Source organism: Gallus gallus, chromosome 34 (assembly GCF_016699485.2).
Source record: "Gallus gallus isolate bGalGal1 chromosome 34, bGalGal1.mat.broiler.GRCg7b, whole genome shotgun sequence".
NCBI lineage: Eukaryota > Metazoa > Chordata > Aves > Galliformes > Phasianidae > Gallus > Gallus gallus.
This window is the reverse complement of record NC_052565.1, coordinates 2,306,737-2,321,034: the sequence shown is the minus strand read 5'-3', so window position 1 is coordinate 2,321,034 and position 14,298 is coordinate 2,306,737. Positions and strand designations below refer to the sequence as shown.

Genomic DNA, 14,298 nt, shown 5'->3' with positions numbered 1-14,298 from the left:
GCCACGCCCCCAACCCCGCCCGCGGAGGGTGTCGGGAAAGCGAGTCCGGGCGGGGCGCGATGGGAAACGGAGTGCGGAAGTGGGAACGAAGCACGAGGGGGGAGGGGAAGGAGAGCCGTGAGGAGGGGGAGGGGGACGAGGAGGAGGGGGAGGAAGGCCCGAGCCGCCGCCGGAGTCTAGACGGAGATTAACGCGGCGGGGAGCGGCAAGAAGCGCCTTAACGGGGAAATAATGGGACAGATGTGGGGCAGAGCGCCCACCGCGCCCTGCGGACCACCAGCGCTCTGCCCTCGGCTTAAGGCTTAGCTCATTAACTAATTAATTAACGAATGAGCAGGCTGAGGTATTCTGTCATCCCCCCCCTCCCCATCCCTCTGCCCCACCCCCGTCCCCATCCCGCAGCTCCGTGCCCCACACACACCTGCAGTGTCCGTACAAAACTTTACCGCTGCCCCACGGCTCCGTTACAGAACGGCCACAGAACACACAGCAGCCCCCCCCCGCACCCCCCCACTTCCACCCCTCAAAGCACCAAACCACGCCTACGAGGGAGCACTGAGCTCCACAGGGCAGGGAGGCAGCTCTGGTTCCTTCCCAAGGAGCTGAGTGTCCATTGAGCTGAGTGTCCACTGAGCTGAGTGTCCACTGAGCTGAGCCTCACATTGAGCTGAGTGTCCACTGAGCTGAGCCTCCATTGAGCTGAGCCTCACGTTGAGCTGAGTGTCCATTGAGCTGAGCCTCCATTGAGCTGAGCCTCACGTTGAGCTGAGCCTCCACTGAGCTGAGCCTCACGTTGAGCTGAGTGTCCACTGAGCTGAGTGTCCACTGAGCTGAGCCTCACATTGAGCTGAGTGTCCACTGAGCTGAGCCTCCATTGAGCTGAGCCTCACGTTGAGCTGAGTGTCCATTGAGCTGAGTGTCCATTGAGCTGAGCCTCACGTTGAGCTGAGCCTCCACTGAGCTGAGCCTCACGTTGAGCTGAGCCTCACGTTGAGCTGTGTCCATTGAGCTGAGTGTCCATTGAGCTGAGCCTCCACTGAGCTGTGTCCATTGAGCTGAGTGTCCATTGAGCTGAGTGTCCATTGAGCTGAGTGTCCATTGAGCTGAGCCTCCACTGAGCTGAGCCTCCATTGAGCCTTCTGCTGAGTCGAGCTGAGAGCCCCACTGAACTGACCGAGTCCCCCCACTAAAGTGAGCCGAGTCCCCCGCTGAGCTGAGCTGCCATTGAGCTGAGCTGAGTGTCCCTTTGAGTGTCCCGTTGAGCCGAGTCTCCCACTGAGTCGAGATGAGCCTTCACTGAGCTGAGTCTCCCCTGGAATTGAGCTGAGAATCCCATTGAGCTGAGCGCCCCTTTGAGTGTCCCATTGAGCTGAGTCTCCTGTTGAGTCTCCCACTGAGCTGAGCTGAGTCTCCCACTGAGCTGAACTGAGTTTCTCATTGAGCTGAGTCTCCTGTTGAGTCTCCCATTGAGCTGAACTGAGCCTCACATTGAGCTGAGTCTCCTGTTGAGTCTCACATTGAGCTGAGCTGAGTCTCCCCTTGAGCTGAACTGAGCCTCACATTGAGCTGAGTCTCCTGTTGAGTCTCCCATTGAGCTGAACTGAGCCTCACATTGAGCTGTCTCCTGTTGAGTCTCCCACTGAGCTGAGCTGAGTCTCCCCTTGAGCTGAGTCTCCTGTTGAGTCTCACACTGAGCTGAGCTGAGCCTCACATTGAGCTGAACTGAGCCTCACATTGAGCTGAACTGAGCCTCACATTGAGCTGAGTCTCCTGTTGAGTCTCCCATTGAGCTGAGTCTCCTGTTGAGCTGAGTCTCCTGTTGAGTCTCCCATTGAGCTGAGCTGAGTCTCACATTGAGCTGAGTCTCCCGTTGAGTCTCGTAGTGAGCTGAGCTTCACACTGAGCAGAGCTGAGTCTCCTGTTGAGCTGAGCTGAGCCTCCTGTTAAGCGTTCCATTGAGTTGAGCTGAGTTTCCCATTGCATTGAGCTGAGTCTCCCTCAAACTCATCTCACTCCTCCCCCACCTCCATCTGCAGAGCCGGGGCAGGAGGATGCAGAGGCAGCACACAGCTCAGCACGTAGATACGGCTTCAGATTTCCAACCGTGACATCTGAATCTTTCTCCCTTTCACGTGAAACCACAAAAATGTGCAGAAAAGAATCCCCCAGGCCAACCACGTGAGCTGCTTCTCTCTCCAGCTCCATTTCACTCCACGTTCTGCTCCAGCTTTACACACCTGTGCCAATAATGTTGATGGGGGAGGGAGAAGAAGCGTGAGGAGCAGCAGAGGTTGCCTTTGGGTAAGACCTGCGTGGAGTCAGGAGTTGGACTCAGTGATCCTTGTGGGTCCCTTCCAGCTCAGGATGCTGTGATTCTGAGGGTTGGCAGCACACCTGCACACAGCAACAGCGCTTCCACGGTGGTGGAAAGGAGAAAAAGCCTAATAGATCTACATCCATTAAATATCACAGTGCACCAAAGTCCTGGAGAAAACCCCTCCCAGCCCTCTCCTACCACCCCATGTCTGCGTTTGAGACCCGCTCAGCTCCACGGGGCCGGGAGCACCGGGCTGGTTTTCCTACACATCCTCTCACCAGTCCAAACGTCACAGGAGCTGCTGCCTCCTGGCAAAACAGAGCCACGAAAGACCCTCACGCAGCTCTGAGGTCCCAAAGGTGAACTCTGCCCACCGCTACGTGAGAGCACGACCTGGAGGCACCAGCAGCACATCACCCACGGGCGGTCTGCAGCTGTAAGGGCGAGGAAAGGGCCGAGAACCAACAGCTCTGGGGCTCTGAGAAGGTCAATGGGAGCTTCTGGATCTCTGCTCTCATGTCCCGGTGCTGGAAGTGAGGGGGATTCGCACGCGATGAGAGGACTGTGGCTGTTCCTCATCCCGTCCACTCCTACTTCAGGATGATGTGGTAGCTGTCGTTGGTTTCGGCTGCAGAAAGAAGGGAAGCTGATGAAACACTGCTGGCAGTGAAGGGATCCACTGCGTTCAGGTCTGGCACAGAGGACGGGCAGAGCAAAGCTTACGCACCTTTCATGGTGTCCAGAACAAAGCAGGATTCGTCCTGGAAGTTCTGAATCATCTGAAAGAAGCCACAACACAGCTGAGTCTGAGGCTGCACCCGAACATGGGGCCGCGCTGCACAGACAGGGCTGGCAGCAGGAAGGGCACCCACAGTAATATTTATCCCTTCCTCCATCGCTCCAGAACCACAGGTTGGAAGCAGAAAGCCAAGGGAAAGTGCTCTGACCCTGCAGTGTGGTCTGAAAGCAAAGCCCTGTCCCAGCAGCTCCCTCCTGATCCCAGCAAAGCAGAGCAGGGATAGCTGTGCCCTTACAGCCCCCCCCCTCCAGCTCTACGTGAGTGCTGCCAGCATCCCCAGTACTGTCTGACATCCTCAGTTCTGCAGCTTCATCAATTCACCCTTTGCAAGCAGCAGCAAACGGGAGGGGCCCACCTTGAGGTCGTGCTTTGGGGGTGGGACACGAAAGGCAGAAGGAGAAGCAGCGAGGGATCTTTACCTCGTCGCTGATCAGCACATGTATCCCCGTCGGACCCTGCTTGTAAATCTGGCTGATCTGCTGTGAGGAGATGCTGAAGAGCTGAGCCAGCTTCTCCGTCAGCTCCACCGCCGTCAGCTCCTCCAGATAGATCGCGTGGTACACTGCAAGGACAAGGAGTGCTGCAGCGACTGCCAGGAGTCTGCAGAGCAGCCATGCTGAGCAGGGAGCGGATGGGCAGAGCAGCTCTGGAAGCAGTGTGCACTGGGTTGGGCTGGAAGGGACCTTAGAGGTCATAGAACTGTAGGATGGTTGGGACGGAAGGGTCCTGGAAGGCCACAGAACTCTAGGATGATTTGATTGCAAGGGACCTTGAAGATCATAAAGCCATAAGACGGTTGGGTTGGAAGGGACCTTAAAGATCATAGAGCCATAGGATGGCTGGGTTGGAAGAGTCCTAAAAGATCACAGAACTGTAGGATGGTTGGGCTGGAAGGGACCTCACAGCCCCATCCCCTGCCCTGGGCTGTTCCATCCCCCATCAGCTGCCCAAGGCCCCATCCAGAGCTGTGACCTCCCCCAGGGATGGAGCACCCACGGCTTCTCATCCACCAAAACCCCCGGGCCCCTCCCTGCAGGGCTGCTCTCAGTTCTGAACTCCATCCCCACTCCTGGGACTGCCCCACACATTTGTGTAAACCCCCATGCAACGCAGAGCTTCTCTCCTGTGCCTGCTTTTGCTCCATGGCTGCACAACACCCTGAGCTATAGAAGCACCAACAGTGCAGCAACGCGGCCACCAATGTCCTGCAATGCTCCATTTGCATTTATGCAACCCTCGCCCCAAAAAGCTCCCATTCTGACAGTCACTCTGTCCCATTCCTGGCATTTTTACATCAGGCCCCCCACCCCCCCAGTCCTGCAGTGGGAAGGGAAGGACACACCATCTGCTTTTGCCCTCGCTCCGACCACAGAGCGACGCCTGGCTGCTGCACAAATGTAGGTCACCCATTGTCTGGGCAGTGCTGCATTCTCACAGGAGCTCAAAGCAAACAGCACGCTGTGGGTCAGGATCTGCAGCTGCCCCTCCGGCCAGCAAGGGGAAGATCTGCGGGGTGAGGAGAGGGGCAAGCAAAGCGCTCACTGCAACTCTGTGCACAAGAGAGTGGGCACAGCCCTTTGGTTTGCATGGAGCCTGCGTGAGCTGCAGGAGAAAGCAACCCAAAGGAGACACAGCAGCTGGAAAGCAAAGCCGCCACGCTTCCACCTGCTACAGCCCTGAGGTCCGCTGGGTGATGTGTGCTGGGAGACCCCGACCTGAGCGGCTGGGAGCAGCCCCACTGCTCCTGTGTGATTTCTGCTGGCTGAGCCCACTGCTGCTCCCCCTGCTCTCCTCCAGGCCCTTACCAAAGAAGGTGCTGGTGACTGCATCGCCGTCCTCGTGCTTCTGCTGCAGCTCCTGCAGCTGCTGGGACTCCTGGCACACGTAGATGGTCAGCCGGGGCCGCACCATCCTGCAGACAGAGCACAGGGGTTGGCTCCAGGACCCTGAGACAGCGCTCAGCATCCTCCCAAGGAACAGAGCAGGTGGAGGAATTCACCCAAAAGCAAAGGGGCGGGGGCTGATGCCACCCCCAGGGGTGTGTTGGTGTCGGTCCCCCCTGAGGGATGTGGGCTCCCTGCACTGCTCCATGCACCCTGCACAGATCCTGCTTTGTGCACCCACACCCTGAGCCCTCACCTCTGCTCAGCACTGTCCCTCTGCCCTCCGACAGGAAGGTCTGTTCTAATGCTCCTCACCCACAGAGATTTCCTTCCCCCCCCCAACTCTCCCCAGATCAGCTTCCCTGCCATCCCAGCTGCCAAACTGGAAGGTCCACACCACGTCCTGCCCGCTCCAATGGCACACCCTGAGCAAGCAGCCCCAAACCCACCACGCTTACAGCGCTCAGAGCAGCGACCCACCGTCCTTTCAGCGCGTTGAAGAGCCTGATGCCATCTGCAGGGCCGCAGATCTGGATGACATCTTCCCTGGTCAGCTTCAGCAAGTCTGCACCTGCAGGAGTGACACCACGGGAAGAGCCTGGAGCAGCGCTCAGCCCCCGAGGCAGAGCCCACCCCCCTACAACTCCCCCCACACCTCAGGAAATGAACCACGCAGCTCTCAGGCAGTTTTACTGTGTTTCAAATACAGATTTCCAACCATCTGTGCCAGGTAATGGGAGCGAGGGGAGGCAGAGGGATCCGATGGGCACAGAGATGTACCTGAGAAGTTCCGGAACAGACGGGAGAATGTGGAGAAGCGGTTCCGGTGCAGCCACTGCTGGGCTTCCTGGGGTGTGCTGGTGGGCAGGAGGTTCTGTGGGGTTGGAGAATACTGTCACGGCCCCAGAGGGGACAGAGCACCGAGGGTGGCTTTGGTGTTACAATCACCCTCGCACTGAGACCGGAGTGTGCTGAGCTCAGTGGGCGCACAACAACGGCTGCAGCTGGGGTGGGTTTGGGCTCCACAGGGACAGGGAAAGGGGAAGGAAGCAGCAGGGAAAGCATGAGCAAAGAGCATGGTCAGTACAGGGCATAGCGAGCTACAGGCAGCCTGCTCTCAAATAGAACCATAGGATGCTTGGGCTGGAGGGGACCTTAAGGGTCATTCAGCTCCTACCCCCGCCCTACGCTGCTCCCACCCCCCAGCAGCCACCCAGTGCCCCATCCACAGCCCTGAGCCCCTCCAGGAATGGGGCACCCACACTTCCCCAGGCAGCAGTGCTGGGACTCCCCGCCCTTTGCACACAATTCCCTCCCCACACCTCACCTCCATCTGCTTCGTGAGTTTAAAACCATTAGGAATCAAAAAGAAGAGCTCCTAAGGATGTTAAACCCCAGCAGTGTCTTCCCAAACCAAGCGCAGAGCCCAGCACCCAATGACCCCCCCCCCCCACGCACCCCCACTTCTGACCCGTGCGCCATCCTTACCCCAAGCATAAGCTCTGAAGTGTGACTTACATCTGCGATCGGAGGGGGGGGCTCAGGCTGGTGGTTTGGAGACCCATTCCTGGATGGGGTGGGAGAGACATACAGACAGAGCAGAGCCCACAGTCAGCTCTGTACCAGAGCCACCCCAATGCCACCGGGATGTGGGGACACCGCTGGGACGTGGGGACAAGGTGAGCATGGACACATCATCCCTCGTGTGAGGCAGGAACCCCCACTCCAGACTCACCCTTCCCCGATGGAGAAGCTGCTGTGGGAGCTGTTGAAGCCGGGGGACGGCGCGTTGTTGACGTAGGTGATCTCAGGCCATGGAGAGCACTGGAAAGGAAAAACCCAGAGGAGTGATGGAGCTCGGAACGGACCTGCAGCTGTTTGCTGCCTGGCTACTATGAGAAAGAATTAAGTAATGATATCAGGGATTAGATGGAGCAGTGCCAGCTCCACAAAGCCTCACACCAAACACCATCCCACAAGGCCGAGAGCCAAGCGCAGGGCTCTCTGCTGCCAGCACTGGGCTGATGCAGCCCATAGGGCCCACATTCCCCAGGGAAGGATGAGGACTCCATCCTCAGCACTTTCAGAGGCTCAAAGTCCCACGTTTCCACGAGCAAAGGGAGGGAACGATGGGGTTTTGTGCTGACAGCCTCAGCAGCTCATTGCTGCCACATAAGCACAGCGAAGCTGGCAGCAGAGGCGACCTCTCTCATGACAGCTCAGGTCTGGGAGGATGCAGCTCCTCAGCCCACCTGTTTTGCCCACCCTGCAGCTGTGTGCCCAGCCAGGCACTGTGCTGCAGAGCTGGAGTGCCCACCTCGGTGAGGATGGTGGTCTCATAGGAGGGCTGGTACTTCTCCTTCTCATGTGGGGTGCGCTTCTCCATCTTCTCACGGTCCGTCTTCTGCTTCCGATCGGCTCCTTTGGGCTGGAAAGGAGAAACTCTCCTTAGAGGAGCAGGGCAGAAGAGGGCTAACAGAGGGGTGGGCAGGCATGCAGGCATGTCCTCCTGCTCAGCCTCATGCTGCACATTGCTCACAAAGGGCCAAGGATGCCCCTGCACGGCAACAGCTGCAGCGGCAGTGGCTGCCCAGCACACCTCACCCTCCTGAACAGGGGGCCGAGTGGGTTTGGAGAAAGCCACAGCACTGAGCTGGCACCGAGGAGACCAAGGGCTCTGCTGCCCTCCAGCCATGCTGTGGCTCTGACAGCATCTGTGGTGCCAGCAATGCAATTCTGTGACCACAACACCCCACGGAGCGCAGCCCTTCTGCACCGAGCTCCAATCAAAGCATTTCCCACTTGGTTCCTTTACAACCAAGCAAGGCACAGAGCCACATCTCAAGGCCTTCCTCTTACACCCACCCTTTTATGCTTTCTTTTTTAACCCACAAGGTCATGCTGGCAAAACCAGCACGAGGACTGGCAGCATCCCCCCAGCAACTCTGTGCTGCTTCCCCGACCCGCTATGGGCAGGGACATCGTGCCCCAACACTGTGGTTGCCTCATGGGCACTGCAGCTTCAGTGCTGGGTTTCCTGGGATAGAGCCAGAAGTGAGAAATTCCATCCCCAGGACACATCCACTGGCACAGAGCGACCACAGGGCTGACTGTGAGCCAGGTGTGCCCTGGTGGCCAAGATGGCCGATGGTGACCAAGAGGTTGACCACGAGTTGATCAGAGGTCAACCACAGGGTGACTGTGAGCCAGCAGTTTGCCCCAGTGGGCAAGATGGCTGATGTTGGCCAACAGGTTGACCAGGAGTTGACTAAAAGTTGAGCACAGGGTGACCACGAGACAGCAGTGTGCCCTGGTGGCCAAGATGGCCAACGGTGGCCAACAGGTTGACCAAGAGTTGGCCAACAGTTGGCCAGGCCCAGAGGTCCCTTCGAGTCCCAGCAGCTCTAAAATTGTGTTTGTCAGTGTGGGAGCTCTCAGAGAGCTGTAACACGACTCACATGCTCCCCAGCACGTTGTTCTAGAAGGACCCAGAGCTTTGCTGTCTGTGAGCTCAGCCACAGCCCTGCAACACTCAGCCAGGCCACAGTGGGACGGGACTGAGCTCCGCTTCATGTCCTATGGGGCAGGGATGTGGGCTGGTTGCTGCCTTACCTTGAACACCTTGATCTGGCAGCTGGCTGAGTGCAGGTGCTCTGTGTACTCCCCGTTCTCGTTCTCCTTGAAGGTGTCGATCTGCACCCGGAATGGCACTCCCTTCTCCCCCCCGTGCTTCCGCATGGTGAACTCGGTGCTGATGCAGTGCACCTGGGGAGGCAAGGAGAGCTGCTGTCAGTGCTCACATGGGAACACACCGTGTAGCAGCAGCACCAAGGAGCCACGAGCACGCAGCAGAGCTGCAGCCCGTTCCTTCCCATGAGTTTTGCAGCTCTGTGATGCTCCCACCGACCCCTCATGCACTGCAGACCACTTTGTTCCAGGCAGCACAAGAGATGTGCAAAACAGAGTGAGCAAGGCGGAGGCCTGAATCACCAGGGGCACAAATAAAACAACCCACTGGTGCTCAGCTGAGCTGCTGATGCACGGCTGCCATCCTCCTGCACCGCCTGCAGCAGGAGGAGAGCTGCAGCTTAGTTCACATCATCTCCCCCCGAGGCACACGGTGGCTGCTCGGAGCTCTGAGCCACAGAAGCACCTTCTGGTGCCCTTAGAAACTCCCAGCTGCTCTCCTGGGGCCCTGCACGAGGAGCTCCCCCTCCCCACAGTACCTGGATGAACACAGATGTCCTCTTCGAAGGGTCCCACAGAAACTCCACGGTGTTGAGCTGAGTGGGATTGGCTCTGGGGTCAATGATGCCCACGGACATGGGGATATCTGCACAGAGACAGAGCTGTGACGTTTGTCAGGAGAAGCAAGAGATTCCCAGGGAACACAGGCCTGCACATCCGTGACAGAACTGTCCCTCAGAGCCCAGGGATGCTCCAATCCCCCCCCCATCTCCCCAAGGGACCCCACCTATGTCCAGGATCCTGTCCCCAGGCCGGTTCCAGCGCCAGCCCTCCAGCTGCTGGTGCTCCGTGTACTGCAGCCGTCGGTCATGGAACACCACCCGGAAAATGCTCTGAGAAAAGGGGGGGGGGAACAACAAAGCATCATGAGCCCCCCCAAGGGAAACCCCTGCTCTGTGCCCAGGGGGTGAGAACAGGAACGGAGGGACATGGGGGGGTGGGTCAGGAAAGCAGCAAAGGAAGTGCCACAGATGCACTGTGCTCACCTTCACCAGCTTCCCATTGATCTCGGGCAGCTCTCCGATCTTCCTGTTGTCCAGCATGCGGATCTCATAGGACTGCCCTGCAGGGAAGAGAGAGGTCATGCAGGGAGGAACGTCTCCTGCTGCTCCTCCCCAATGCCCTGACCCTTCTGCTGTCACACGACGTGTTGCTGCTGAGCTTCAGTGCCATGCACTGCTGCAGCACTTGCTGCAGAGCAACAGACGCAGCTGGGAGCTGCAACAGCCCCACTGCAAACCAGCAGCTGGGATCTGCAAGACCCCCACTGCATAGCTGCAGCTGAGAATTGCAACAACCCCACAGCAAAACCGCAGCTGGGAGCTGCAACTCTGAGACTGCAAAGCTGCAGCTGGGAGCTGCTAAAGCCCCACTGCAAAGCTGCAGCTGGGAGCTGCTAAAGCTCCACTGCAAAGCTGCAGCTGGGAGCTGCTAAAGCCCCACTGCAAGGCTGCAGCTGGGAGCTGCTAAAGCCCCACTGCAAGGCTGCAGCTGGGAGCTGCTAAAGCCCCACTGCAAGGCTGCAGCTGGGAGCTGCTAAAGCCCCACTGCAAGGCTGCAGCTGGGAGCTGCAACACTGAGACTGCAAGGCTGCAGCTGGGAGCTGCAACACTGAGACTGCAAGGCTGCAGCTGGGAGCTGCAACACTGAGACTGCAAGGCTGCAGCTGGGAGCTGCAACACTGAGACTGCAAGGCTGCAGCTGGGAGCTGCAACTCTGAGACTGCAAAGCTGCAGCTGGGAGCTGCTAAAGCCCCACTGCAAGGCTGCAGCTGGGAGCTGCAACATTGAGACCGCAAGGCTGCAGCTGGGAGCTGCAACACTGAGACCGCAAGGCTGCAGCTGGGAGCTGCAACACTGAGACTGCAAGGCTGCAGCTGGGAGCTGCTAAAGCCCCACTGCAAGGCTGCAGCTGGGAGCTGCTTTCCTTTACCCACCGGACACATGCACGGGTGTCAGGGCAGCGTTAGCAGATGGTTCCCACCTTGGTTGAGGTAGGTGAGTGTTTCATCGTGCAGCTTCACGGCGGGCGACGTGGCTGCACACAGCACGTACTGGAAGGGCAGAATTTTGTTCTCGTTCTCTGGAGGCAGGCTGGACTCCTCCTGCTTGAAGATGGGCAGCGCCAAGACGTCGCTGCAAGAGAGGCGGCACAAAAGGTCACTTCAGCTCTGCTGCAGGTGCACGGAGCTGCTGGGTGCAAGCAGCAGAGCTGAGCACAGACATGCAGTGCATTGGGTTGGAACGGTTGCAGACCCGACGTGCAGCAGCTGCCTCCAGCTGCAATGATGGCCCCAGAGCCCTGTGGCAGCCAGCACAGCTCTAGCCTCAATGTGCTACATGAGCTCCACCAGACCCTCAGAGGCTCAGCTGGGCTTCCTTCCTTTAGTTGAACATTAAAAACTTCTCACAGGGAAAACCAGGCTGCTTTGGGTAGAGAGCAGCTCCCAGCCCCGACAGCACTTTAACCCTTTGGTCTCCAGCAAGCACAAACCCACTCTTGCTCCAATACTGTGTGAGCAACGTTCACAATAGCTGCACAATCCTGAGGATGGGAGGAGCGACCTGCAGCCCTCCCTGTACTGCATGGCCTCATCCTGACCCCTGCACCCCACAGCCTTCCTCCCATCCCCACCCACACAGGGGAGGGCAGTAGAAATGCCCTCCTCACCCCGATCCCAGCTCTCAGCCTGTCCCTACCAGAAGATGCTCCGGGCCCCCACAAGCTCTGCACCCTCTGTGGGGCTCTCCCAGCACTTCCCAGTCTGTCCTGAACTGGGGAGCCCAGCACTGGGCCCAGTGCTCTGGATGGAGCCTCCCCAGTGCAGAGCAGAGGGGGAAGCACCTCCCTGCCCCGCCAGCTGCGCCCTGTGCAGTGCCAGCCAGAGCCATCGGGAGGCACTGCTGGCTTGTGATCACCCGGTGGTCAGCCTTTGGTCAAGTCTTGGTCTACCTGTTGGCCACCAGTAGCCATCTTGGCCACCACGGCACACTGCTGGCTCATTGTCACCCTGTACTCAACTGTTGGTCAACTCTCAGTCAACCTGTTGGCCACCGGGGCATACTGCTGGCTCACAGTCACCCATTGTTCAACCACTGGTCAACCTGTTGGCTACTAGAACCACCCTGGGGCATGCTGCTGGCTCACAGTCACCCTGTGGTCAACCACTGGTCAACTCCTGCTCAACCAGTTGGCCACCACTGGCCATCAGGGCATACTGCTGGCTCACGGTCGCCCTGTTGGCCAACTGTTGGCCAACTGAGACACCATTGGCCTTCTTGGCCAGAAGAGCACACTGCTGGCTTACGGTCAACCTCTGGCCAACTGTTGGCCAACTGTTGGCCAACCAGAACACCACTCCTGGCCACCAGGGCACTCTGTCAGCTCACAGTCACCCTACGGCCAACAGGACAGACCCCCAGGTCCTCCTCTGCAGACCTCCATTCCAGCAGCTCTGACCCTGACCTACACTGACACATACAGCTGCTCCTCCCCGAGTTCAGGACATGTGCTGAACCTCACCAGCTTCGCTCTGCTGTCGCTCTGCCCTCCTGCAGCTGCCACCCAGACACCCAGCACACACTTTCAGCTCAGCACAGGGAGCGGTGCCGTCGGGGCACAATCAGAAGTTAAATATTTAGAGGGGTAGGATGGTTAAAAAGCAGCAAGGGCTTAAGGAGCAGCAGTTCTTTAAGACAGGGGGATGCCAGGGCACCTCCACCAGAAGCAAAATGGTAGCCATCATCCAAAGGTGCAGCCGTAACACAAGTCATGGTGGTGCTGGACAAATTTAATATTAAGTTTTAATAATATCTCGTAATATTTGATCAATTATTATTAAAACAAGCCTCTTTCTTGTCGCGGGGCACTGGGTGATGCTCAGCATGGGCAGAGCTGGGACAGCCCAACTGAGATTATAGAACCAAGGGGTTGGTTGGGGTGGAAGGGTCCTGAAAGAGCACAGAGTCATAGGATGATAGGGTTGGAAGGGTCCTGAAAGGTCACAGAACCATGGGATGGTTGGATTGGAAGGACCTCACAGCCCCCCCAGCCCCACCCCCTGCCCTGGGCCGCTCCCACCCCCCGAGCAGCCACCCAGGGCCTCATCCATGGCCATAAGCACCTCCAGGGATGGGGCACCCACACTTCTCCAGGCAGCAGTGCCAGGACTCACCACCCTCAGAGCACAGAACTCCCCCCACACACCTCACCCCGACCACCCCCACGCCACAGGGCCGCCCGCAGCCAACCCCAACCCCTCCTACCTCATGCTGTAGGCTCCCGCTCCCAGCTCCTGCCCGATGCCCGACAGGCTGGCATCGAAGTCCTGCACCAGCCCCGACTCGATCACCTCATCTGCCAGCGGCAGCTTCAGCGCCCAGGCCATGCTCCCCCTGCAGGGCCCGGGGCCGAGTTCCCAGCACGGGAGGGACGGGCGGGGTCCCCCGGTGCGTCACCCCCCCCCCTCCCCCCTCCCCAGGGAGCACAGCCTGGGGCTCCTCGAGGGGCTCTGCACCTCCGCTCCCTTCCCTCCTTATGGGAACCTCTCTTGGGGTGCACAACGTGGAGGACCCCCCCTCCCCCCAAAAGCCTTCAGTCCCCTCCAAAGGGACTGCACCCACAGACACCCCAAATGGCCTACAGGCACTGCCTGAAGGGCTGTACCCTCTGGGTAACCCCCCCCCCCCCCCCCCCCCCCCCCCCAAAGGGCTGCACTCCTGGGCACTCCCACAAGCCCTACAAACACCCCTTGAGGAGCTGCACGCTTCAGGCACTCCCAGGCCCTATAGGCACCCCTAAGGCCCTACAGGTCCTCCCAGGCCCTATAGGCACCCCTAAGGCCTTCCTAAGGCCCTCCAGGCCCTCCCAGGCCCTATAGGCACCCCCAGGCCCTCCTAAGGCCCTCCAGGCACCCCTAAGGCCCTACAGGTCCTCCCAGGCCCTATAGGCACCCCCAGGCCCTCCTAAGGCCCTCCAGGCCCTATGGGCACCCCCAGGCCCTCCTAAGGCCCTCCAGGCACCCCTAAGGCCCTACAGGCCCTTCCAGGCCCTATAGGCACCCCCAGGCCCTCCTAAGGCTCTATAAATACCCCCAGGCCCTCCTAAGGCCTTACAGGCACCCCCAGCCCCACTACCCCCAACCCCCTCCTGAGGCTGCACGCTCCCCAGCCCCCTTACGGCCTTACGGGAGCCCCCGAGCCCCGCCCCGAGCCCCGCACCGCCCCGCAGAGGGCTCCGGGCCGCGGCCCCCGCAAGATGGAGGCGGTGGCGCCTGGAGCCCCCGCGCAGCCCCGACGGGGAGCACGCCCCGCCTCTTTCCGCCGAGATCAGCCAATAGGAGCCCGGCGCGGTAGAGTGACGCAAGTAGGACACAGCCAATGGTGGAGCCCGCGCGCAACTCTGCGCGTTGGGATTGGCTGTGGAAGGGGAGGTGGGCGGTGCGCGGTGCGCGGCATGGTGCGCTCGGGTCCCACCGCCCGGAGAGGTTCGCGACCGTGCGGGGATAGCGGGACCGCGGGTTCGAGTCCCGGGTCGGGATCGTACGTGCGCTG

General features: G+C 59.4%; 1 protein-coding gene across 6 annotated transcripts; it reads right to left on the bottom strand.

Moving 5' to 3' along the window:
• Nucleotides 1-422: 422 nt before the first annotated feature.
• TFCP2 (transcription factor CP2) lies at nt 423-14,016 on the bottom strand. 6 transcript variants are annotated; one of them, XM_046904946.1, is made up of 16 exons: nt 13,925-14,016; nt 13,012-13,102; nt 10,730-10,881; nt 9,733-9,809; nt 9,474-9,579; nt 9,226-9,332; nt 8,612-8,764; nt 7,317-7,427; nt 6,735-6,823; nt 6,518-6,566; nt 5,780-5,873; nt 5,480-5,570; nt 4,922-5,028; nt 3,536-3,678; nt 3,045-3,096; nt 423-2,945 (listed from the first exon to the last, which is right to left on the bottom strand). In XM_046904946.1, exons 2-16 carry the CDS (start codon nt 13,014-13,016, stop codon nt 2,908-2,910), a joined length of 1,374 nt encoding a protein of 457 aa, XP_046760902.1. In that variant the 5' UTR covers nt 13,017-13,102; nt 13,925-14,016; the 3' UTR covers nt 423-2,907. The 6 variants fall into 6 exon arrangements, with proteins under 6 accessions (XP_046760902.1, XP_046760899.1, XP_046760901.1 ...); XM_046904943.1 differs by having other exon boundaries at nt 6,488-6,566; nt 13,933-14,016; XM_046904945.1 differs by having other exon boundaries at nt 13,933-14,016.
• Nucleotides 14,017-14,298: the final 282 nt, after the last annotated feature.